We start from the raw sequence: 26,167 nt of genomic DNA on the forward strand, positions 1-26,167 counted from the left end.
AACCCCAATATACTCATTCTAGGAGACTAGAGGCTCATTTTCAAAGCACTAGCCCAAAGTTCCATAGAAACCAATGGAACTTAGCCTCCAAAGTGCTTTGAAAATATGCCTCAAATCTGCATTGAGAACTGCCTATCTACTCACACGCGAGATTGCTTGGACTTTCTCCACTCCTGGGACTTCGTCTGCTGGAATCATCAGGCAACACACTCAAAAGGACATACATTGACCTCCTCTCGCTCAAGACTGCTGATACACATTCCTGCAATTAACCAAAGTTCATTGGTCAGCTATCCCTTGGTCGGACCATTTTAAGCTCACATGTACCTTATTATGGCAGGTTAAAGGTTCATATCATACCAAACCCAGTCATCTTACAGCACAAGAGGTTTCATTGATCCCAAGGTATTCTGGCAGACCATCTATGAGACAGCATGGCCAGAGCCGGTGGATTCCGAGAACTTCCTCTTACACTGGGATGACCGATGTGGAGAGTACTGGATGCCCATAGCACCCATCGGAGCAAGGACCAGAAAGCGGCCGCCGCTGCCCCTTGGTTTAACGATGACCTTAAGAAACTAAAAACCATTAGCAGAAGACTTGAACGGGCATGGAGGAAAGTGTCAGGACACTCATCTCACTGCATGAAGCAATCGCAGAGAATGTACAAATATGCACTTAGGCGAGCTAGAAAACTTTACTACACAAACCAAGATTGGGCTGGACTACAAAGACCGAAAATACTATTCCATTTTGTCCACAATTATTAGATACCACTACACTCACATCACCAGTATAGACGTCCATCTGCTGCTAGCTTGGCCCAATATTTCAAGGAAAATTTGAAACTTACAGAGTTCCTTACCTCTGAAAAATTCTAGCGTAAGTGATTTCATCAATCGCCTGGATCCGGGTCCAGTAGAACACCCAGCTGACTGCTCTCTCTCAGACTTCAAACCACTTTCCGTGGATTCAGTCAAGCAGGAGCTCCACAGATTCTCCAGGAAGTTTTGCAAACTAGATATTTGCCCGACTTACTTGCTCCAATGTGCTCCTAATTGCTTCCTTGCAGATGTAACACTTCATATTAACTATATGCTAGGCAGTGGAAAGTTCCCGGAGAATTACGGAAATATCTTACTCACCCCGATTCCAAAGGATGCAAAGAAAAAATGCGACAATCTTACCAACTATCGGCCGATTGCTGCTATCCCGCTCTTCGTGAAATTAATGGAGAGCATGGTGAATAAGCAGCTCAATGAGTACCTGGACAAGTTCAATATTTTGCATGATTCGCAGACGGGATTCCATCCACTTCATAGCACTGAGTCCGTGCTCGTCACACTCCTGACCAACTTAAGCAGGAAATAGCAGTCGGGAAGAGCATTCTACTATTGCAATTTGACATGTCCAGCGCTTTTGACATGGTGAACCATCGCATCTTACTACAGTTACTCGATTACTTTGGCGCCAGTGGAAATGTATTAGCATGGTTGAAAGGTTTCTTAACATCAAGAACCTATCAAGTGCACTCCAGCTCAAGCTTATCTCCTATCTGGAAGGCAGCCAGCGGTGTGCCACAGGGCTCCCCACTTTCACCGACTCTCTTCAACATCATGCTGGTCCCTCTGGCCACTGCCCTATCCAAACTTGGTCTTAACCCATTTATTTATGCTGATGACATCAATCTCTATTCCTTTTAAAGCAGACCTTAGCGAGATCCATGAGGAACTACGACTTGGATTACACACCATGCTCGATTGGGCCAACTCCTCTCAGTTCAAGCTCAATACTGAGAAAACCCATTGCCTCATTCTTTCCTCCCCTTATAACAAATACGCACCGCAAGCCTTAATTACTACAACTACTACTACTTAACATTTCTAAAGCGCTACTAGGGTTACGCAGCGCTGTACAATTTAAACGAGGAAGGACTGTCCCTGCTCAAAGAGCTTACAATCTAAAGGACAGGTAAGCAGTCAGTCTAAAGGACAAGTAAGTCAATCAAATGGGGGAGTGTAGCTTACCCTCCCAATCTCTGAATCCCTGAAAATCCTAGGAATGACAGTCGATCGAAACTTAACGTTGGAGCAACATACGACTTCTACCGTCAGAAGCATGTTCTTCACTCTTTGGAAACTTAAACGCATAAAACCATATTTTCCTAGAGACGTCTTTCGCACTTTAGTGCAATCACTGGTCATTAGCCATCTTGATTATTGCAATGGCATCTACTCAGGGTGCAAAGATGTGCTTCTGAAAAAACTACAGACAGCTCAGAATACGGCTGCCAGGCTCATTTATGGTGCATCTAGATTTGAAAGTACAAGGCCTTTGCGAGAGAAACTGCACTGGCTTCCTGTCAAAGATCGTATCACTTTTAAAATTTGCGCTCTGGTACATTAAGAGGGGCATAATCGAACAGAAACGCCTATCTCCATGGGCGTTTATCTCCGAGAACGGGTCCGTGAAGGGGCGGACCCAAGCGTATTTTCGAAAAAATTAGACGTCCATGTTTTATTCGCCAAGTTGTGAGCTGGGCGTTTTTGCTTTTCAGCGATAATGGACAATGAAATCGCCCAGCTCAAAAACGAATAAATCCAAGGCATTTGTTCGTGGGAGGGGCCAGGAGTCGTAGTGCACTGGTCCCCCTAACATGCCAGGACACCAACCAGGCACCCTAGGGGGACTTTTACAAAAACAGAACAAAAGGTAAAAGAGCTCCCAGGTGCATAGCACCCTTCCCTTGTGTGTAGAGCCCCCCAAATCCCCCTCAAAACCCACTGCCCACAAGTCTACACCATTACTATAGCCCTAAGGAGTGAAGGGGGGCACCTACATGTGGGTACAGTGGGTTCGGGGGGGGTTGGACGACTAAGCATTAAGCAGCACAATTGTAACAGGTAGGGGGGGATGGGCCTGGGTCCACCTGCCTGAAGTCCACTGCACCCCCTAACAACTGCTCCAGGGACCTGCATACTGCTGCCAGGGAGGTGGGTATGACATTTGAGGGTCAAAATAAAAAGTTGTGAAACATCATTTTTTGTGGTGGGAGGGGGTTTATGACCACTGGGGGAGTCAGGGGAGGTCATCCCCGATTCCCTCCAGTGGTCATCTGGTCATTTAGGGCACTTTTTGGGGCCTTATTCGTGAAAAAACAGGGTCCAGGAAAGTGCCCTAAATTCTAGCTAAAACGCATACTTTTGTCCCATTATCTGTGAAATGCGCCCATCTCTGTTCGGCAGATAACCACGCCCCAGTTCCGCCTTCGCCACACCTCTGACACGCCCCCATCAACTTTGTCCGCATCCGCGACGGAGTGCAGTTGAAAACGTCCAAAAATCGGCTTTCGATTATACCGCTTTATTCGGTTTGTGAGATAAACGTCCATCTCCCGATTTAGGTCGAACTTGGGCGTTTTTCTCATTCGATTATAAGCAGGAAAATCATCTATGGTGAAAAACTCCCACAGATCCTCACGAACAAACTTAAACCTCCATTACCCAGTATATAATGGACTTAAATACAAAAGCACCTATGCATCAACTTTCTCCTACTCTAGCGCTCATCTCTGGAATGAACTGCCTAAACTTTGAAACTTACTACTGATCACCCTACTTTCAAAAAGCGCCTCAAGACCTTTCTATTTGGCAAAGCGTACGCATCACTCCCGCCAGGCATCTCTACCTTCTGATCTGTCTTACCCCGTGTCACATTACTCACCGCTCTCTCTCTCTTTTACTTTACCTGGCTTTGCCTTTTCCCCATTATACTTCTAGGACATTAATTGTTTGACCCCTGACATGCTGTGTTTTTATGTAGATTGTTGTAAGCCACATTGGGCCTGCCCATGGGTGGGAAATTGTGGGATATAAATGCTGTAAATAAAAAAATAAAATTTGCATAAATCACTCTGAAAATTGCCCTCACCAAGATAGATAACCAAATAATACATAAATCTTACCTCACAATAACTAACGAAATTGAGGAAGGCAGGTATTTGTTAGCTGAGCAAACCAACAGCTGAACTGAGGAGTCAGGCTCGGTTCTAAAAACCAAAACAGAGCCACAGACAAACTACTTACACAGAAAAATATAGGGGCCTGATGCATTAAATCAGTGAACCAAAATCAGTCTTTTGGTATCTCCCTTTTGTTCTCCTCTCTCTCTCTGCCCTCTCATTCCTGCTCCTTTTAAACTATTCACATTTTCTTCAGTTCTCTTTTGTTTTCTTTCTTCATACTTTTCTCCCTCTGGTGACTCACTTGGGTACAATGAAGCCCAGATGCGGATGGTGTGGAGGAAACTGGGCTGCACAGCCACAGACTGACTTTCTTTTCATTCTCTCTCTCTGTTCCTCTCCCCCCCCCGGAAACTACTCCATTATTACTTTTTGTTAGACAATACAATAGTTTATGATTTTCATGTCTCTGGCTTTTCTTTTTGGTTCAACTTCTTTTTTGACCTTCCTTTGACCTTGTCTCTATTTCACTTTTCATTCTGTCTCTCTGCCGTCTTCCTTCCTTTTTCTTTTCTGTTTCAGGGACTGATGATCAAATTCTCCATGCTGTTCTGAACAGCGCTGAAAAATTAGTGTCGGAACAGCGTGGGAAATTAAAGCCCCAATGATCAAAACTTATAGCATGCAAATTTATGAGCGCTATTAGTTTTGATCATGGCTGAACCTGACCTGTCAAAAAGGAGATCCCACCTAACTACCCCCCAAACAAGTTTCCCTGGTGGCCCAGTGGCATTCTCCCCTCCCCCCCCCCCCAGACACAAGGGGCTGGAGGCCTGGTAATATACTATCAGCTCGTTCCATCTGATGCACCCTAGTGGAAGCAGCCATGGTTCTAAGGCTGCTTCTGCTGATTCTGCAAAGGCATTGTGTTAGCTTAGTGTAGCGCCCAGATGAGTTTGATATCTCCTTAGCCTTCCTTACATAAAGTTGCCAAAAGCTTTATAAGTGGAATAATATAACCCCAATAGAGAAATATGGGCCTTGGTGTTGAAGGAGCATGAGTTCAGGTCTCCCACTAAGGTATCTGAAGATTAAACATAGCCCCCATTGACCATTTAGCTACCAGCCAGAAAAAAGGCCAACCAGACATCACAGGGAGGTCAAGACATATGTATTTAAGATCCAAGATGGCCGCGATCTGCTAGGACGTCCCATACCTCGTTCCTGTGATGCCGAAGCGAAGAGGAAAAGTAGCGGGCAGAGCTTCCCCGCTCTCGTCTCCTTTGCCGGGTCCAATTGACCGTTTTATGAGGCCGCGGACAATTGTGCAGCAAAGCAGCACTCCGCCGATTGGGAACGCCGGCGAACAGGAGAATTCGGCTTCCCCCGGCTTTGAAACAACGCTGAGTCCTGCAGCGCGAACTCCACCTCCCCAACCGCTCGGCGCAAGCTCCTTCCTCTTTGACCCTACAGGGTCCCCCTTGGAACAAGGCACGGGCCCAGAAGAGCGTTGGGGTGAAGCGTCATTACCAACTGAGGAAGGAATGGAGGGCATTTTGCCCAAAGAACCGCAGCAAAACGAGGGGAGAGAAACTGAGAGACGGAGTGCGGAAGATGAGCAGACTTCAATAAGGTTTGAATTACCTAAGGAACTAGTGGCCAAACCAAAGGAAGTAACTTTAGAAGTATTGTGGGACTTGATGTCTAATTTGGGACAAATTTTCCTTAAACAAACTAACGAACTTTTACCTAGGGTAAACATGTAGAAACTGATTTACAAAAAGAGGGAAAGATTAAAGCTTTAAATGAAAAAATTGAAAAAATTGATCAAAGGATTATGAAAGTTGAACATTACAAACTACAATTATAAAAGATGTGACAAATCTCAGACAAAAAAATGGAGGTTTTTGATAACTTTACTAAGAATTATAACCTGAGATTTGTCAACTTCCCAAGGATACAAACAGTTCTCCCTCTGGACATGCTGAAACGATATTTCCGTGAAGTTTTGAACATCTTGGAAAAGGATATTCCACCCTTTTCCCAAGTATATTATGTCCCAGAGAGGAACATTAATCCTGATAATGAAAAACCGTTGGATATTTCCCTTTTGCTTGAGACCTCTGACTCCCAGTTGGCGACTGCTGCTACATTAGTGGCGTCAGTCGCATTGATTCCTGATAAGAATTGGATCTTCCGCCTTTTTTCCGTAATAAAGATAAACCCTTTATGGGTTTTAAAATTATGCTATTTCCTGATGTCTCGAAAGAGACTAGACGACGGAGGAATAATTCTTGCTTCTCAAGCCCGAAGTCTTGCACTTGGGGGGTACCTTTTTTCTTAGATACCCCTGCAAGTGCATAATAAGGCTGGGAGGCAAGAAGTATATGTTTACTGAACCTGCTCATGTATCATCACTTTTAGCCTCAGTTAAATTGGAGAGGCAACATTAGAAGGTGCACAATTTCTTAGCAGAGATTAATTTCCTTTATTTTTCCTTTGTTATATTTCTCCTTTAGATTTCCTAAATCTTGGATCTCCCTTTATGGACTTGAGTGTCTTTGAATTTTGAAAGTGTAATGATTTAATTGCTCTTTCATTTCTTTATTTTCCTGTATAAAAGATTTTCTATTTGATTGACACTTTCCTAAACAAGAAGTTTCTTGTAAATTTTGATTAAATGATAAATAATAAATAAATAAAAAAAGACATATGTATTTAAAACAGTCAAGCTCCTAAAGAAAAATGGGGGAAGTTTTCAACGTGGCGCTCTCCATATAACTTTATAGAGACAAAGTGGTAGTGTCTGTATGAGTGCCGCCACTGAATGTATAATATATAACTTTAGATGGATGATCTGTATGAAGTTATAACAGGTATTTGTGTGTCGTTACATAGAAGGCAGCTGAATATTGCCACTATCTGTATAAGTATTTATAGCACCTCCAGCCATCTTCAAATCCTGCCCAATTTGAACTGTATAAAATATTGGTTGTATACAGTGCAATTTCTATAACTGGATGCCTCCATTTCAGTGTTTTGAGGGCACAGTAGGAGCCCGTTCTATAAAGAAGCCTAGGCACCCAAGTTGCCTCATAAAATAAGTGTAACTGGTAGAATATGTCAACATTGAGGTGCTAGTCCAAAAATCAGATCTAAAGGTTTTGCAAGAAAATGGTTCGACAAGGTCTATCGTGTAATATCTAGATATCGACAAGGTCTATCGTGTAATATCTAGATATCTGCTTGCTTATAATTCGTATTCTCTACCTTGTTATGGCTACACTGGTAATTGTGTATCTAAGAACCTCAGTTTGGGGGATTAAGCATACCAATTGCTTACGGTTATTGCTTAATTAAACAATGACTGCCAAGATGGATTGTTAAAAATGTTCTTGCTTCTGGCACAAATTGTTAACAGCAAAAACATTTGGTTGAATTGAGAGTAATTTAACATATTTTCATCCAGGGGGTATCCTTGAAAAAACCGTTTGATGGTGAAACATGACTCGTGTAGGAGCAACATCCCTCTGAAGCAGACATTACCTTTGCTGAAAAAGCTAAGTAAATTAGTATTATATTAATTGTAAAAGCAAACCACACTCATACCTTTACTCACAGAAAATGTATACCAAGTGTTTTCCTGTTATTATATATTGCCCCTTTTTGTCTCCCTTGTTTCCTTCCAATGTTTCAGTGCTTTTTCCATGATTATACTCCTTAACGATACTTTAACTTTGACTCAAATAACTCATCTCAATGTAATCCATAACCAAGTTGTAATAAATTGTATTTCCACGATTCATAATGTATTGTAAGCCACACTGAGCCCGCAAAAAGGTGGGAAAATGTGGGATACAAATGCAATAAATAAATAAATAAATAAATAAATAAATAAACAAAGATAAAGAAAAAATGAGATAGTATAAAAACTCTTTATTGAACGTAAGAGCAACTTTAGCGGACCAGTGACGAGCCGGGGTTTAATTAAGCAATAACCGTAAGCAACTGGTATGCTTAATCCCCCAAACTGAGGTCTACTACTACTACTACTACTATTTAGCATTTCTATAGCGCTACAAGGCATACGCAGCGCTGCACAAACATAGAAGAAAGACAGTCCCTGCTCAAAGAGCTTACAATCTAATAGACAAAAAATAAATAAAGTAAGCAAATCAAATCAATTAATGTGAACGGGAAGGAAGAGAGGAGGGTAGGTGGAGGCGAGTGGTTACAAGTGGTTACGAGTCAAAGCAATGTTAAAGAGGTGGGCTTTCAGTCTAGATTTAAAGGTGGCCAAGGATGGGGCAAGACGTAGGGCTCAGGAAGTTTATTCAGGTAGGGTGCAGCGAGACAGAAGGCGCGAAGTCTGGAGTTGGCAATAGTGGAGAAGGGAACAGATAAGAAGGATTTATCCATGGAGCGGAGTGCACGGGAAGGGGTGTAGGGAAGGACGAGTGTGGAGAGATACTGGGGAACAGCAGAGTGAGTACATTTATAGGTTAGTAGAAGAAGTTTGAACAGGATGCAAAAACGGACAGGGAGCCAGTGAAGGGACTTGAGGAGAGGGGTAGTATGAGTAAAGCGACCCTGGCGGAAGATGAGACGGGCAGCAGAGTTTTGAACCGACTGGAGAGGGGAGAGGTGACTAAGTGGGAGGCCAGCAAGAAGCAGATTGCAGTAGTCTAACGAGAGGTGACAAGGGTGTGGATGAGGGTTTTGGTAGAGTGCTCGGAAAGAAGGGGTGGATTTTACGGATGTTGTAAAGAAGGAACGACAGGTCTTGGCAATCTGCTGGATATGAGCAGAGAAGGAGAGAGAAGATCAAGATGACCCCAAGGTTTTGAGCTGAGGAGACAGGGAATGAGAGCCATCAACAGAAACAGAAAACGGGGGAGCGGGGAGGTGGTTTGGGGGGAAAATGAGAAGCTCGGTTTTGGTCATATTTAATTTCAGATGGCGTTGAGACATCCAGACAGCAATGTCAGACAAGCACGCTGAAACTTTGGTTTGGATGCAAGGTGAGATATCAGGGGTAGAAAGATAGATTTGGGGTCATCAGCATAGAGATGGTAGGAAAAGCCATGGGATGAGATTAATGAACCAAGGGAAGAAGTGTAGATAGAAAAGAAGAGGGGGACCAGAACAGAACCCTGAGGTACGCCGACAGGCAGAGGGATAGAAGTAGAAGAGGATCCACCAGAGTGAACACTAAAGGTGCGGAGGGAGTGGTAGGAAGAACCAGGAAAGGACAGAGCCCTGGAATCCAAGTGAGGACAGGGTATCAAGAAGTATGCTGTGATCGACAGTGTCAAAAGCAGTGGAAAGATCAAGAAGAATGAGGATGGAATATTGACCTCTGGATTTAGCCAGTAATAGGTCATTGGAGACTTTAGTAAGCGCAGTTTCGGTTGAGTGGAGAGGGCGAAAACCAGATTGTAGTGGGTCAAGAATAGCATGTGAGGAGAGAAAATCAAGGCAGCTGCTGGTGAACAGCAGACGCTCAAGTAATTTGAGAGGAAAAGAAGGAGGGAGCGATGGGTCGGGTAATTAAGGGACAAGTAGGGTCGAGTGAAGGCTTCTTAAGGTAGAGGTGTGACCACAGCATGTTTAAAGGCAGCAGGGACAGTCGCAGTTGAAAGTGAGAGGTTGAGAATGTGACAGATAAAAGGAATAAGAGCAGGAGAGATGGCATTAAGAAGGTGGGGTGGGACTGGGATCAGAGGAACAGGTGGTACATTTTGAGGAAGAAAGGAGAAGTGTAGTTTCCTCAATAGTAACTTCAGGAAAGGAGGAAAGGGAATGAGGGGAAGGAGAGAGAGGGGAACGGACTAATGGAGGGAGAGGTGGTGAGGTAGAGAAAGCAAGGTTTATCTTTTGAACCTGTTGTGAAAGAATTCAGCAAGGGTCTGAGGAGATAATGAAGGGGGAGTTGGGGGAGGGGCACCTTGAGGAGAGAGTTCAATGTGGTGAAGAGAAGTCGAGGATTAGAGCCAAGAGAGTTGGTCAGTTGGATATAATAATCCTGTTTGGCACGTAAAGAGCAGATTGGAAGGAGGTCAGCATGAACTTAAAGTGTAAGAAATCAGCAAGGGCCCGAGATTTCCGCCAGAGACGTTCGGCGGAGCGGGTACAGGAACGTAGGTAGCGGATATTAGAAGTCAGCCAAGGTTGGGGTTTTGTACGCCTTACAGGGCGGGTCATCAAAGGTGCAAGAGTGTCTAAGGCAGAGGATAGAGTATTGTTGTAAGAAGAAACAGCCTCGTTGACAGAGAGGAGGTTTGAAACATTGGAGGATAGAGATGAAGGGTCAATATCGTGAAGATTCCTAGATAAATTAGATAAGATAGGACAGGACTGGGAGGGAAGAGATTTAAGTGTGAAAGTTATAAGATGGTGATCAGAGGAGATCAGAGGCAAGGAAACTAGAAGGTGAACAGTTGGAGGAGAAGATGAGATCAAGACAGTGACCATTTTGATGAGTGGGGGAGGTGGAGCATAGTTGGAGATTAAAGGAAGTAACTTGGAAATATAAGAGTTGGAAGGATCATTAGCAGGAATATTAAAGTCACCAAGGATGAGAGAGGGGGAGGAAGGATCATGGAAGAAGGCAAGCCAGGCGTCAAAGTCACTGAGAAAGGATGAAAGGGACTTATCAGGGGGACTATAAATGACCGCTATTCGAAGAGGCAGAGGAGAGAAAAGGCGGATAGAGTGGACTTCAAAGGAGGAAAAACAGCGAGATTGAGGTGGAAGAAGGGGTTGAAATCTGGAGGAGGGAGAGAGAAGTAGTCCAACACCACCCCCACGGCCAGCAGGGCGAGGAGTATGTGAAAATAGATAACCGCCATGGCACAGGGCTGCGACTGAAGCAGAGTCATCAGGGCAGAGCCAGATTTCTGTTATGGTGAGCAGATGGAGGTGACGCGAGATAAAGAGGTCCTGGATATAGGCGAGTTTGTTGACAGGTAGAGCGGGCATTCCATAGGGCGCAAGAGAAGGGCAGAGAAGAGGAGGGGAGTAGAGAAATAGAGATGAGGTTAGAGAGGTCGCAGTGAGATCTGTAGAGTTGGGATAATAGTTGGTGAGGGGGGCCAGGATTGGGATTGATGTCACCAGCTGATAGTAAGAGAAGGAGTAAAAGAGAGCGGAGGAGAGTAGGAGAGGTGTGGCCACGAAGGCGTCGAAGGCGAGAGGTATTTAGGTGAATGGGGAAGGCAAATGGACGAAAGAAAGAGGCAGAGATTAAAAGCCAAGAGGGAGGAAAGAGGGTGGGAGAGAAGGTGAGGTGATGAAGTCGATGGATGGGCAGTGAGTTCCTGTAGCGGAGAGAGGTAGGGGTGAGGAAAAGATTAGGAAGGGACAGGGCTAGAAAGAGAATGTGAATAGGGGCCATAAATGACTGAGGTACTTTAGCAACTGGGAAGAGATTAGATGTAAAGAGAAAAATGCCCCGGTGCGCGCACCGAGAGCGGAGGCCCTGAGTGGATCGGAGTGGACCTGGGTGTCACCCCGGGAAGGCTGTAAGGATATGCAGATGAGCTGCAAGTCCTCCACAGCACCTGAAGGCAGCCGGTGGTAGAGCTGGGCACCTCTCAGCTGAGGAAAGGCTTACCAGGTGTTAGGCCGAAGCCAGCATTCCTCCCCCTGAGGGTCGCCTGATCCTTAGATAAAGAATTACTAGTGTAGCCATAACAAAGCAAGCTGATATTTAGATATTACACGATAGAACATTTAGGTGCCAGCATTTCTGCCAGCCGTAGAGCTGGCGTACGTGCAAGCATCTAAATGTGGCAGATACCCAGGTAAGTTATAGTATTCTGTAATTTACGAGTGTAAATGAAAACACCACCTGCATGCCCTTGCGTCTACCCTTTGCCAATGCATGCTCCCCTAGATTCTATATATCGCATCCAAATTTCTCTGCCCAACTTTGTGTGTGCATCAGAGATGCACACGCAAATAAATTGACCCATGAGCTCGGAAACATCAATAACTGGGTGCTAACAACCTACCACTGATGTTAATTGCGCATCTCGATGTGTGGTATTCTACAAAGAATGGTGCCCAATTTTGATCACATGTATCTGAAAAGGCGGCATGGCCAGGGGTGCGTCGAGGACATTTCAAAAAGTTGCATGCGGATTTATAGAACTTGCTCAAAGCATGCCTAAGTTGGACGCTAGCATTTACACCTGCTTTTAGTGCCGCATCTGCATGAACGCTATTCTATATAGAGTGCACTCCCATTATAGACTAGCACTTAGTCAAGTTTTTGCTGCCATTTCTTGAATTTCCTGCACTATGTAAGTTAAGCCAGTATTTCCAGAATAGTGCTTAGGCAAAATGTTTGCATTTACACACGTATGTGCACAGATATGCACATATATCATTATTCTTAACATTCACTTGTTTAACATGCATAAATGTAGGCACTTAGGTTATAGACCTGTGTTATACAGCCGAAATTTATACATTTACCTCTGGATTCTATATATGGCACTCTGAGTTGCATGTATAAATTTACGTGCCCAATTTGCATGCACAACTTAATTGAATAACAAGCCAATCAGCGCCGATAATTGGCCAACAAGCAATTATTGGCACTGTTTGACAATAATTAGAATTTACGCATGCATCTTTTTAGACATATTCTATAAAGAAGTGCCTGTAAATTCTAGTGCACGGACCCAAAAAGAGGGCAAGGCCAAGACAGGAGTATAGGTGGGTCATGGGTGATCCTGCAGTTTATGTGCGTGGTTACAGAATTAGGTGACCTGCGCCTAATTTACATGCAGGGATTTAAACCAGGTTTTCACTGGTGTAAGTGGTCACGCCTAAATGTAGTCGCAGTTCCCACTTATAGAATATCGCTAAGCACTATTTTTTCAGCGCCAATTTTTTGGGTGCCATTTATAGAAATTAGTCCTTAATGGGCCACAAACCTGAAAGCAACCCACTTATCTAATTGGCATCCGTTAGCCTGCCACATAAATGATTTTGAATATTGGCCTCATCAAAGAACTTCAGCAGGTTTTGATAAACTAAAAGTATCAGCCAAGATGTGCTAAACTCTCTCCGCTTCTTTGATAATAAGACACCAGCTTCTGCTCTTGCATCATCCGTCAGCCGAATGATGCAACCTGCTCTCATTTCCTCCTCAGCGAGAAATAATCTGACTTATAGATATTTCAGTCACATCCTCCCCACAAAAAGCACACACACTTCAGAGCCACTCTGGAACTGTAATCAAAGGCACTGAATACTACGGAACTGTACTCAGCTGGATGTACTTCATTAGGTATCACACAATGAAATGACATTGTAACATATAGGTCACTTTTCAAAGGGATATAGCCAGCAAACCTTCAAGAACTGAAGTACCAGCACAACTATTGCGAGGGGGGGGGGGGAGGGGTGGACAGGTGGAGTTTAGGAAGGATCAGTATTGAAGGGTGAGGTAGTGGTGTTAGGGTTGATGTAAGACACTCTGCCAACCCACAAAGTGCACTGGTACCTAGGGGCTGAGAATAGATGTGTTGAGGGAGGAGGGGGAGGAGGAGGAAAATTTGAATACAGGTAAGAATTCAGCAGTGAGTACTGGCATGTTGACCCAGTGCACATTATGTTTATTTTGACTTTTGCTCTTACTTCTCCATGCCGGGTGCTGTGTTTGTATAATTGTCAACTACCTTGTGGCTTATTTTCAAAGCACTTAGACGTACAAAGTTCCATAGTTTCCAAAGTGCTTTGAAAATACGCCTCCATACGTGTTTTCTCTTTAGGTGGTACAGCAAGAATTTTAATAAACAAGCATTTGTGTGCTATGTTTTCCATGAAATAAAGAGAGAGATTTTTTTTTAAGAACGTAGCTACTTCAAAGCCTTTAAAAGTTAATAGGCTAAAAGGCAATATTTAGCCACCTAGTTGTCAATAAGTGACTAAATTTAGCTGCTCAAATTTTGGCCAGCCTTCTTAACCTAGCTGGCTAAATCTAGCCATATCAGACTTAATGTAGCCAGTCAAATTTTGTCCTACTGAGCTGAAGAAATAGCTTCAGAAGGTGGTAGCAATCCCTCCTCTCTCTCAAAAGTAAAAGATGGGGAGTCAATAGCACCCCCCTTCCATGTTGCACCCCTTCCAGTGATCACCACATGGTGTGGTTCAATATTAAGACTATTTTTCCATACCTGAAGGATTCTCGAGCTGATCCTTCCGATCTTCTCAACTACCAACCTCTCTCTCAGCTCCCTTTTATCTCAAAGCTCACAGAGAAGGTTAATTAACTTCTTTCTGACCAAGGTCAATGCTATCCATCTATGACAGACTGGTTTTAGGGACCGCATCTCTTCTGAACACACCCTCTTAGCGCTTCATGACCACATACACGTTTCATTCAATCTAGTTGACCACGTCATCCTATGCCACCCTCTGGAGGAACTTAGCTGCCTGATATTGAGTCACTGATGGGCAGCATTTTTTTTAAATGCTGACATTAACCCAGGATATTCAGTTCCAGGTCCATACACTGAATATTTGGAACTAATTTGCCCAATGCTAGGAACCAGAGCTTATTCAGCCAGGAGTGGAGGAGTGGCCTAGTGGTTAGGGTGGTGGACTTTGGTCCTGGGGAACTGAGGAACTTTTGATTCCCACTTCAGGCACAGGCAGCTCCTTGTGACTCTGGGCAAGTCACTTAACCCTCCATTGCCCCATGTAAGCCGCATTGAGCCTGCCATGAGTGAGAAAGCGCGGGGTACAAATGTAACAAAAAAATAAAAATAGATAACGTAATATTGTCAAATGTCCCATGTCATCTCCTCTGCTCAGCAACATCTATTGGTCGTCCCTTCCCCTCTTCAAATCCAAATCTCACTCTGTTAGATCTTCTTGCTTTACAGTAAGAATCCCCACCTTGTAGAACTCCCTTCCCCTTGACCTACGCTTAGAACTTATTACTTCTCTAAAGCATTCCTCTCTTTGCTCCCACATCCTGGACTTGTGGTTCCCAAACCTGTCCTGGAGGAGCCCCAGCCAGTCAGGTTTTCAGGATACCCACAATGAATATTTATGAGTTAACTTTCCATTTTCCATGCACTTTCCAGGTTTGGAAATGACTGTCCAAGACGAAGTCGTATTTGTTTTTACTACCTGAGTCACCATAGCTCTCATGCCGTGTTGTGCTCTTTTCATTTCCTCCCCCATACTGTATCTTAGCTACAATTATTCCTTTCCTACCCTAACCTCTGTTATAACAACTGAACATAATTTAGGTCTCTTTTGTGTCATTTCCACCCCATATACTTAATTTATTTTACTGTAAACCAATTAACTACTTTTGTAATTTCTGGTATATCAAATAGAAGTGAAATGTGAAATGTTTAATATTCAAATGTGAAGGTTTTAGACTTCAAAAATACTGTCAAAATGGGGGAATACCTCAAGGAATTGTTAGCTGGATGTGCACATCTGGAAGATGTAGGAAAGCAGTGGGCAAAACTGTAAGGGGCTATTTTAAGGGTAACAAACCTTTTTTAAGGAAAGTAATTAAAATAATTTAAGGAGAGTGAATTAAAGGCCTGACATTTTAGTCAGGCCTATGATGATGGTAGACTAGGGTCTTGATAACAGTCCAGTTCTCCTCCTTTTCTACTGTCTGACCGTCCCACCCCTGCTTCTTTCCCTTTTCTTCTGTGTGACTGCTGTGCTGTCCTATTGATAATATTGTAGTTCCTTTTCTTTTATTGCTGTTATCTAGTCTGTACACCGCACTGCTCGTCAGTTACAGCGGTATAGCAAGTTTAATAAAACTATAAATAAAAGTAAGAGGAAAAGAAGGCCACTTTGATTCTGAAAAGTAGTAGCTGAAAAAGTAAGGTTATCAATAGAAATCAAACAAAATAAAACATGGGTCGGAGGTATGCATGGGGACATCAAAGCATATCATTGATATTCTAACAGGATGGGTGTGGATAGGTGAGGGGTGGGGTGATCAACAGAGACATACAGCTTTATGGTTTATGGTTTATAATGTCCCCATGCATACCTCCGACCCACCCCCATCCTCCCACCCTGTCAGACTGTCATAGTAATGATACCTTTTTTATTGGACATAACTTAATACATTTCTTGATTAGCTTTCGAAGGTTGCCCTTCTTCGTCAGATCGGAAATAAGCAAATGTGCTAGCTGACAGTGTATATAAGTGAAAACATTCAAGCATTACTATGACAGGGTGGGAGGATGGGGGTGGATCGGAGGTATGCATGGGGACATTATAAACCATAAAGCTGTATGTCTCTGTTGATCACCTCACCCCTCACCTATCCACACCCATCCTGTTAGAATATCAATGATATGCTTTGATGTCCTCATGCATACCTCCGACCCACCCCCATCCTCCCACCCTGTCATAGTAATGCTTGAATGTTTTCACTTATATACACTGTCAGCTAGCACATTTGCTTATTTCCGATCTGAGGAAGAAGGGCAACCTTCGAAAGCTAATCAAGAAATGTATTAAGTTATGTCCAATAAAAAAGGTATCATCTTATTTTCTTTTCCATGTTTTATTTTGTTTGATTTCTATTGATAACCTTAAGAGTGGACTAACACGGCTACCACACTCCTCTGAAAAAGTAAGGAAACAGAGGTTATCCTTTATAAACTACAAGAGATCACAGAAAGAGAAAGATGGGTGACAATATCTGGAAAAACTAAGAGAAGCTGGTAGAGTAGTCAATAAGGCAAAGATGCAAATGGAAGAAAAAAATAGCCAATACAGTAAAATGAGGGAACAAGACCTTTTTTTTTTTTAAGATATCAGGACGCTAGTCTACCATCATCATAGGAGAAAGTGCAAAAACTGACATTGTGAGGTTCAAGAGTGAAAGGGAGGAATAGGCAGAGATTAATAATGTTAAAGTGGAATTGCTTAACAAATATTTCTGTTCTATGTTCAAAGATGAAGGGCTGGGAGCAGACCCAGAGAAGACAAATGCAAACAGTGGCGTAGCTACGGGGGACCTTGGGGGACTGGGCCCCCCAAAATGGACCCAGGGCCCCCGGTTTGGCTAGCTGCCAGCTGAAGCGTTTCTCCAGCGCTGCTCTCCTTATGTTTCCTGCCCTGCTTCCCTCTCGTCATGAACAACAGGAGTAAGGGTCTTTGCTAAACTGGATATTGAGATCCATATCAATTCTAAAATTAGTTTACCGGGTTTCCGTAAAAGCGACTTTGGTAACTCACAAGCCTCTCATGGGACCACTGCCACACTAGTCTCTTCAGAATCTCGGTCAGATCCAAATAGCTGCTGTGCCAACTCCCCAAACCCTTTCCAATGTTCTGCAGCGACACCAACAGTGCTAGAACTTGCTGGCTTACTTCCTATTCTTCCAGCAGACCCTTGTGAAGTATTCAGTGTGGGCTGCTTATGGAGGACCAAAGAACTTGTCGCTATTGAGGAGGGGATGGCCTTTGATCTGGGCTCGGCGTGTGTGTTATATGTTCATTTTTAAATTTGTACACCGCTTTGAACTATACACTAGCAAAGGCGGTATAGTAAGTCTACATAAATAAATAAAATGCCCCAAGGAGTATTCCTGGCCTCCATCCACTAGGATAACTTCCAGTGAGGACCACATTGGATCTCAAATCAATCTCCCTAGCTTCAGCACATAGGAATCAATCAGTCTGGGAATATTGGTGGCTGAAGCAGGAGAATGAACTGATAATTCTGGCCACTGTTCCATTTCTCCATGATAAGTAGGTATAAACGTAGAGACGAAGAGCAAGAGTCAGTAGGTGGAGGCCATTTTGGATCCCCCAGGACTGATTTTTGTGTACCTCAGGAGGTTAGTGCGACCTGGAGGCTGCCTTCCTCTTAACATCTTGGTGTGAGGGACAGAGCCTTGAAGCATCTCAAGCACACAGGTGACTGAATATTTTGGTAACGTTTTGTCAGTGAGGAGTTTTGTGAGATTTGTTAATGGATTTTTTTGTCTATGTGGAAGCAATGTGCTTTTCTCTGTGTTGCTGTGCCTTCCCTAAAGGTACTATTTCTAAGAGTGGTTTTGGATTTTTATACAGTCCATGGCACACCACGGCAGTCTACTTAACAGAAGTACCACAGACATTTTGTGGTATTTTGAGAAAATATATCCCATTAAAAGTGTTTTCCAGTGAAAGAACTCTTCTTGAGCTACTGAAAAAGTTGTATGTTAAATTCAGATCCCTTTAAAGGACCACATTGAGGTCCAGACAAAGGAGGAGCTGACGAATATCAGGAGGGAAGATCTGCCTGGTGATGAAACAATGGATTTACATAGTAAATGACGGCAGAAAAAGACCTGCATGGTCCATCCAGTCTGCCCATGACAAACTCATATGTGTATACCTTACCTTGAATTTGTACCTGTCCTTTTCAGGACACAGACCATATAAGTCTGCCCAGCAGTATTTCCCGCCTCCCATCACCGGCTCTGTTACAGACCATATAAGTCTGCCCTCCCCTATCCTCGCCTCCCAACCACCACCCCCTCTTCCCCCCAACTGCTCCGCCACCCAATTTCAGCTAAGCTTCTGAGGATCCATTCCTTCTGCACAGGATTCCTCTATGCATATCCCACGCATGTTTGAACTCCGTTCCCGTTTTCATCTCCACCACCTCCCGCGGGAGGGCATTCCAAGCGTCTGCCACCCTCTCCGTGAAAAAATAACATAGTAACATAGTAGATGACGGCAGAAAAAGACCTGCATGGTCCATCCAGTCTGCCCAAGACAAACTCATATGTGTATACCTTACCTTGAATTGAATTTGTACCTGTCCTTTTCAGGGCACAGACCATATAAGTCTGCCCAGCAGTATTTCCCGCCTCCCAACCACCAGTCCCGCCTCCCATCACCGGCTCTGGTACAGACCGTATAAGTCTTCCCTCCCCTATCCTCGCCTCCCAACCACCACTCCCTCTTCCCCCCAACTGCTCCGCCACCCAATTTCAGCTAAGCTTCTGAGGATCTATTCCTTCTGCACAGGATTCCTCTATGCATTTCCCACGCATGTTTGAACTCCGTTCCCGTTTTCATCTCCACCACCTCCCGCGGGAGGGCATTCCAAGTGTCCACCACCCTCTCCGTGGTATTTGTAGAGAAGCCTGAAATACCTAACCTTCCATACTTTCTTTGAACTGTGCCACTCATTTTGCTGATTTTCCTTTCTTTGTTCTTCTGTAAATAATTTTCATTTGTGAACGCACTTAATAAAAGATGCTTTTAAGAAAATTTCCCCTGGATGTGTGGAACAGTGAGAAGTCTTTTTCAAAATGTTTAGTCTAGACCTTGGGGAATCTGCTTCCCCCTGCCCATTAGAACTCCCCTTTTTACTGGTTTTAACTAATTCATTGCGTAGGGACAACAAGTCAATACACTGCTCCAGCAGAATCCAAGTTACATCTGCACTTTTTATCTCTCTCATCTTCAAAGACCCTTTGAGGGGCATAATTGAACGAAAACGCCTATCTCCATGGGCGTTTATCTCCGAGAACGGGTCCATGAAGGGGCGGACCGAACCGTATTTTCGAAAAAAATAGACACCCATGTTTTATTCAACAATGTGTGAGCTGGGCGTTTTTGTTTTTCAGCGATAATAGAAAATGAAAGCGCCCAGCTCAAAAACGAATAAATCCAAGACATTTGTTCGTGGGAGGGGCCAGGATTCGTAGTGCACTGGTCCCCCTCACATGCCAGGACATCAATCGGGCACCCTAGGGGGCACTTTTACAAAAACAAAAAAACAGGTAAAAGAGCTCCCAGGTGCATAGCACCCTTCCCTTGGGTGTTGAGCCCCCCAAATCCCCCTCAAAACCCACTGCCCACAAGTCTACACCATTACTATAGCCCTAAGGGGTGAAGGGGGGCACCTACATGTGGGTACAGTGGGTTTGGGGGGGTTGGACGACTAATAAGCATTAAGCAGCACAACTGTAACAGGTAGGGGGAGATGGGCCTGGGTCCACCTGCCTGAAGTCCACTGCACCCCCTAACAACTCCTCCAGTGACCTGCATACTGCTGCCAGGGAGCTGGGTATGACATTTGAGGGTGAAAATAAAAAGTTGTGAAACATCATTGTTTTGTGGTGGGAGGGGGTTAGTGACCACTGGGGGAGTCAGGGGAGGTCATCCCCGATTCCCTCCAGTGGTCATCTGGTCATTTAGGGCACTTTTTGGGGCCTTATTCGTGAAAAAACAGGGTCCAGGAAAAGTGTCCTAAATTCTAGCTAAAAACGCATACTTTTTTCCCATTATCGGTGAAATGCGCCCATCTTTGTTCTGCAGATAACCACGCCCCAGTTCCGCCTTTGCCACACCTCTGACATGCCCCCATCAACTTTGTCCGCATCCGCGACGGAGTGCAGTTGAAAACGTCCAAAAATCGGCTTTCGATTATACCGCTTTATTCGTTTTTGTGAGATAAACGTCCATCTCCCGATTTAGGTCGGAACTTGGGCGTTTTTCTCGTTCAATTATAAGCAGGTTTGTCAATTGATCATTGTTTTTATTTTGGAATTGTGTCACATAGAGCTGGATTATCCAATGGCCACAATGTACAGTGCCAGGGGCCTATGAAAAAGTTTAAGGCTCAAAAAAAAAAAAAGTCAGGTGGCTTAAAAAACAAGAAATGAAAATTGCTAAATAGTTATCTTTATTATTTTGTATAAACAATTTGTAACCTGCCTTTTCACCAATGTCTGCAAAACAGCAAACAACAAAAATGAAGGCACAACAATGGCCTGCTGAAAAATATGAAAATCAAATCAATATAAAATTGTAAGAACGGTTCATAGAATCACCCAAATAGAAAACACACAGAAAATCCCACCTAGACTAGAGTATAGCAGTCAAAAATTCAATTGTAAACCAGATCCGGGGGGGGGGGGGGGGGGGGGACTGAGTTCACCTGCTAAGGATACACAATCTCAAATCGATATGCTTTCAAAAATCTACAAAAAGCAATGAAACCCGGTGAAAGGTGAAGCTCATATGGAAGCTTATTCTACACAATGGGAATTTGGAATTACTTTCCAAAAACATTTGTACATTACTAGAATAAAATATATTGAAATATATACACACAGGCAGGGTTATTTGATTAAATTCTTTGCCAAACATCGGACTAATATGATTGAAGTAATGAACTGAATCCCACACCTATATTTAGTATCTGGATTATAAGGATGTCCAGCAGAAATCTGATAACCTTACTGTAATTCTGTTGATCTGACCATAAGCAGTGTTTAGTCAGCGAAAGTTCTAGAAAAAAAAAGGAGACAGATCTATCTTGGGGGCTTTTGATGAGAGTACACAGGGCCTACAAAGACTGATTCAGCCCTGCTATGAAAATTATTTGAAAGTTTGGGACTATATCACACTTCATATAATTTATGTTATCTTAACATTTCAATAAAAAGATGTACAAGTAAGTTCTGGTGCCGGATATGGTAAAGGGGCTTAGAACAAAATATTAATCATTTCTTACATCTTTTCTGATAAAGTGTCACACAATCTAATAACACTGTAAAGTCACCAAACCCCAAAGAGTCAGATACAGTATCAGTAGCATCTAAAAACTTACTGACACAGAAGGAAGGACACAGGATCTGAGTTTAAATTATGGGTTTAATATCCAATTTTCCTTCAGAAGAGTATAGACAGGCAGGGACTGCTGGAGTAGCCATCTGGTTTTTTGGTTTTCTTCTTTAATAGAATTTCAGGACATCAGGAATGGCAAGCTTTGAATGTTGGGCTTTCAATTTTGATCTCAAAGCACTGACTGCCCTGTGTACTAAGCAGGGGCGTAGCCACGGGTGGGCCTGGACGGGCCCAGGCCCAGCCAGTTTCCCTCCAGGCCCGCCCAGCCCCGGGTGTCAGCAGGTGGGGAGGGGGGTGCTCTGCTGGCGCTGCAGTCCCCACCTGCCTACCAGCTCCACGATCAACGAGCAGACGACCCTCGTCTTCCATCCGGCATCGAGTCTTAAAAAAAAAAAAAAGCCCGGAGAAACGCCTCGCGTCTGCTGTGCACTGCTGTAAAGCCAGCAGCAAATCGTCTCGTCGGTCCTTCCTTCACTGTGCCCGCCCTTGCGGAAATAGGAAGTTACATCAGAGGGCGGGACACAGTGAAGGAAGGACCGACGAGACGATTTGCTGCTTGCTTTACAGCAGTGCACAGCAGACGCAAGGCGTTTCTCCGGGCTTTTTTTTTTTTTTTTTAAAGACTCGATGCCGGATGGAAGATGAGGGGTCGTCTGCTCGTTGATCGTGGAGCTGGTAGGCAGGTGGGGACTGGGTCGTGCAGGGGGGCTCAGATGGGATGTCGGGGTGGGGTGGGAAGGGGTTCAAATTTATAGTATTTAACTTTTAAAGTTCATGGGGGGGGGGGGGTAGAGAAGGGAAGAAGAAATGCATGCCCACCCAACCTACTCACTGGCCCACCCAAAAATTACATTCTGGCTACGCCACTGGTACTAAGTACTTTTCCCACAGACACAAAATGGGAGAAAGTCCTTTTACAAAGGTGTGCTGAAAAATGGCTTGCGGTAGTGTAGGCATGGGTTTTGGACACACGCTGATCCATTTTTCAGCACACCTGTAAAAACAGCCTTTTTAAAAATTTTTGCCAAAAATGGATGTGCAGGAAAATCAAAATTGCTGCATGTCCATTTTGGGTCTGAGACCTTACCGCCAGCCACTGACCTAGTGGTAAAGTCTCACGCGGTAACCGGGCGGTAATGACCTACGCGCGTCTGATACACGCAGCCGAAAATAAAAAGATTTTTTTCAGCTACACACCAAAAATGAAATTACTGCCAGAGCCATGCAGTAGCTGGGTGGTAACTCCATCTTGGCGTGCATTGGGTGCGCAAAGACGCTTACGTGGTTTAGTTAAAGGGCCCCTCGGTTCCTACAGAAGCAGGACTCCTATACCATTCTCTCCTGCTGAAAGAACTGTGAGCTCTCGCCACAGCCAGCTCACACCTGTGCCATTCCTTCCCAGGGCCTCCTGCTAACATCATCTTTGTGCTCTAACCAGCTTTCCTGAAACAGGATGATGGTCACTTGGGAAAGGATGCTCAATACAGTGTGAGGCATCATCCCTCTGGTTCTGGATGAAGTTCAAGCACTGTCATTGGAGCCGACTCTGTGGGTGCTTGAGCACCCCCAATATTGAGAAAATTCCTTGTATGTGTCCAGGGAGGTGTAATTTCCATTGGGTTTAGCACCCCCAATAATTTTGAAAAGTTGGCTCCTATGAGCACTGTTAATGAGCCTCTTGTTCTCCAGTGGCAAAGCGGGACATGATGTATGAGAAGCAGATTAGGACAAGACTTCTACAGTTTCCCTAAGGGGGCAGGACTTTTGCACTGCTGGGTATTCAGGTTCCTACCTGGTATATCCATAAAATCATCAAGGTTTGGCTGCAGCTGTGTCAGGTCCGGTTGGATCATATCTGCATTTCCAGCATAGTCTGAAAAAGCAAAGCACAAGTCAGTATTCTATGTTCTCATATCCGAAAACCGAACCAACAGCATTCTACCATTCTCATTCACAAACCAGGGATCCAGCTTTCTCTCATACACCCATAAACACCCATTCTCCCTCTAACAGTCCCCATTCAGTCACTATCTCTTATAAGCATGTGTACATGCAAATATTCTCTTATCCTGTGTACCCAATGGTCCATTTGTACGACCTGTTCATCGGGACACAACAAACCAGTCTGGGTTTCAAGATATCCGCATTGCATATTTATGACATAAATCTGCATACACTGCCTGCAATGGTATGCAAATCTATCTCACGCATATTCATTGTGGATAACTTGAAAACCAGACTGGCTTGCTGTGTCCCAAGGGGGAGTGGCCTAATGGTTACTGCAGCAGGCTTTGATCCTGGCAACCTGGGTTCGATTCCCACTGCAGCTCCTTGTGACCTTGGGCAAGTCACTCAACCCTCCATTGCCTCAAGTACAAAAAACTTAGATTGTGAGCCCTCTAGGGACAGAGAAAGTACCTGCATGTAATGTGTACAGCACTGCGTATGTCTAGTAGTGCTACGGAAATAACTAGCACTAGGAATAGTGGGTTGAGAACCTCTGTTCTACAGACACATGTGCTGATGTTCATCTATAAGCAACCCCACCACTACAATCTCCTCCGCAAACATGCTTGTGCTCCTCACCTGCAATACCCGCACTCACTCTCATGCACAAGCCTATGCCTGCTTTTTTTTCCCGACACAGTTACACTTTGCACACCTGTTTTTGCCCTCTTTTTTTCTACTACATTTAATCTATCGAGAGCGAGACATACCACAATCGGAGACCGTGGGGGGAGCACACATTCCCTGGGTCATGGTGAAGAGGGTATCTGAGATATCGGACAAAAAACAGTCCAGATCAAAAAGCTGCATTCTGTCTTCCTCTTCATTCTCCTCCATCATGGGGACTCCGGCACAGAAAAGCTGACTGCACCATTTCTCTGCTGACTGCCAAACATCTCCCTAAAAACAATACAGCAGTGAAGAGACACATCTAGAACTTTTTGTCATTTCCACTCTATTCCCGTTTATTTTGTGCTGCTATTACCCTTTCTCTATATCTTGCTACATGGACTCTGATCTAATTTTATTATACGTCTTGATTTTAAGCATGTTGATATAGAATATGCTTGGATTTTGAAGTGGAATGCTACTACTACTACTACTACTACTACTATTTAGCATTTCTATAGCGCTACAAGGCATACGCAGCGCTGCACAAACATAGAAGAAAAACAGTCCCTGCTCAAAGAGCTTACAATCTAATAGACAAGAAATAAATAAAGTAAGCAAATCAAATCAATTAATGTGAACGGGAAGGAAGAGAGGAGGGTAGGTGGAGGCGAGTGGTTATAAGTCAAAAGCAATGTTAAAGAGGTGGGCTTTCAGTCTAGATTTAAAGGTGGCCAAGGATGGGGCAAGACGTAGGGGCTCAGGAAGTTTATTCCAGGCGTAGGGTGCAGCGAGACAGAAGGCGCGAAGTCTGGAGTTGGCAGTAGTGGAGAAGGGAACAGATAAGAAGGATTTATCCATGGAGCGGAGTGCACGGGAAGGGGTGTAGGGAAGGACGAGTGTGGAGAGATACTGGGGAGCAACAGAGTGAATACATTTATAGGTTAGTAGAAGAAGTTTGAACAGGAAATGCTAGGCGTGCTATGTAGAATCTGGGGGTTAAGGGCTGAATATCGGCATTAAGGGCCTGATTCTATATATGGCACCTAAAATGAATGCGTGTTAGGCAATTACGCCTAAGCATATACTAAATACCACGTGTAGATTTACATGCGGTATTTAGAATACACTTAGGTGTAGTTCATGTGACTAGATCTACACACGTCCATTTACGCCAACGAAAAGCTGGTGTAAATCACTGAACGTTGATTTACGTGAACTGGCTCGCTTGTTATAACAACATGCATAAATTTTGGAAGGCCCACGAAATGCCCATTTCCGCGCCTCCTAACCATGCCCCTTTTTGCCTGCGTGTGTTAGAATTTAGGTGCAGTACATTACAGAATACGCTTAGCAACGTACACATGTAAATTCTAATTTTTGCCAATTAGTGCTCATTATTGCTTGTTAAGAGCTCTTAACAGCTTGTTAAAACAATTAGTCTACATGTGTAGTTATAGAATATACCTAGATTTACATACAGAACTGTGCATAACTAGGCACGCTATACAGAATCCGGGGGTAAGCGACCAAGTGCTGACTCCGCCCCTGGAACACCCTTAACATAGTGGGCTTTGAATTCAGCACTAACAGTGATAATCAGTGGCTCTTAGCTAGTTAAGTGCCACAGAGTAATAATGGTTAGATCCGACCAAGCGATTTAACTTGTCAGCGTCTGGCTAAATCGCTTTGAATACCGAGCCCTATTGTAGCTAAAATGTATTCAGTTTAGGGCAGGCCATGGATGGAGGAAAAGATTATGCAGAGAACAGCAAAATTCAACCACTCTCCATATAACTTACGTATTTCAATCTGAATGCACAAATACCAGGTGTAACTTTAAATAAATAATTAAGCTGTTTAAATTTTTATGTGGATTTTCAGCTGCCACGTGTTTGTTTACTGCTGAATGGATTGCCTATCCTTTCAAATGTAAGTGCTTGGTGG

The 26,167-nt window shown here is 43.9% G+C and overlaps 1 protein-coding gene across 1 annotated transcript in view; it reads right to left on the reverse strand.

Moving 5' to 3' along the window:
• MLXIPL (MLX interacting protein like) overlaps window positions 1–26,167 on the reverse strand; it is a 389,368-nt gene that overhangs the window by 173,992 nt on the left and 189,209 nt on the right. Inside the window, exons 6-7 of the mRNA XM_030185603.1 lie at window positions 24,325–24,511; window positions 23,397–23,477 (exon numbers count right to left, since the gene is read on the reverse strand). Coding sequence (XP_030041463.1) covers window positions 23,397–23,477; window positions 24,325–24,511 — 268 coding nt within the window. The remainder of the gene's footprint in view (window positions 1–23,396; window positions 23,478–24,324; window positions 24,512–26,167) is intronic.

This window comes from Microcaecilia unicolor, chromosome 13 (genome assembly GCF_901765095.1).
Source record: "Microcaecilia unicolor chromosome 13, aMicUni1.1, whole genome shotgun sequence".
Classification (NCBI taxonomy): Eukaryota; Metazoa; Chordata; class Amphibia; order Gymnophiona; family Siphonopidae; genus Microcaecilia; species Microcaecilia unicolor.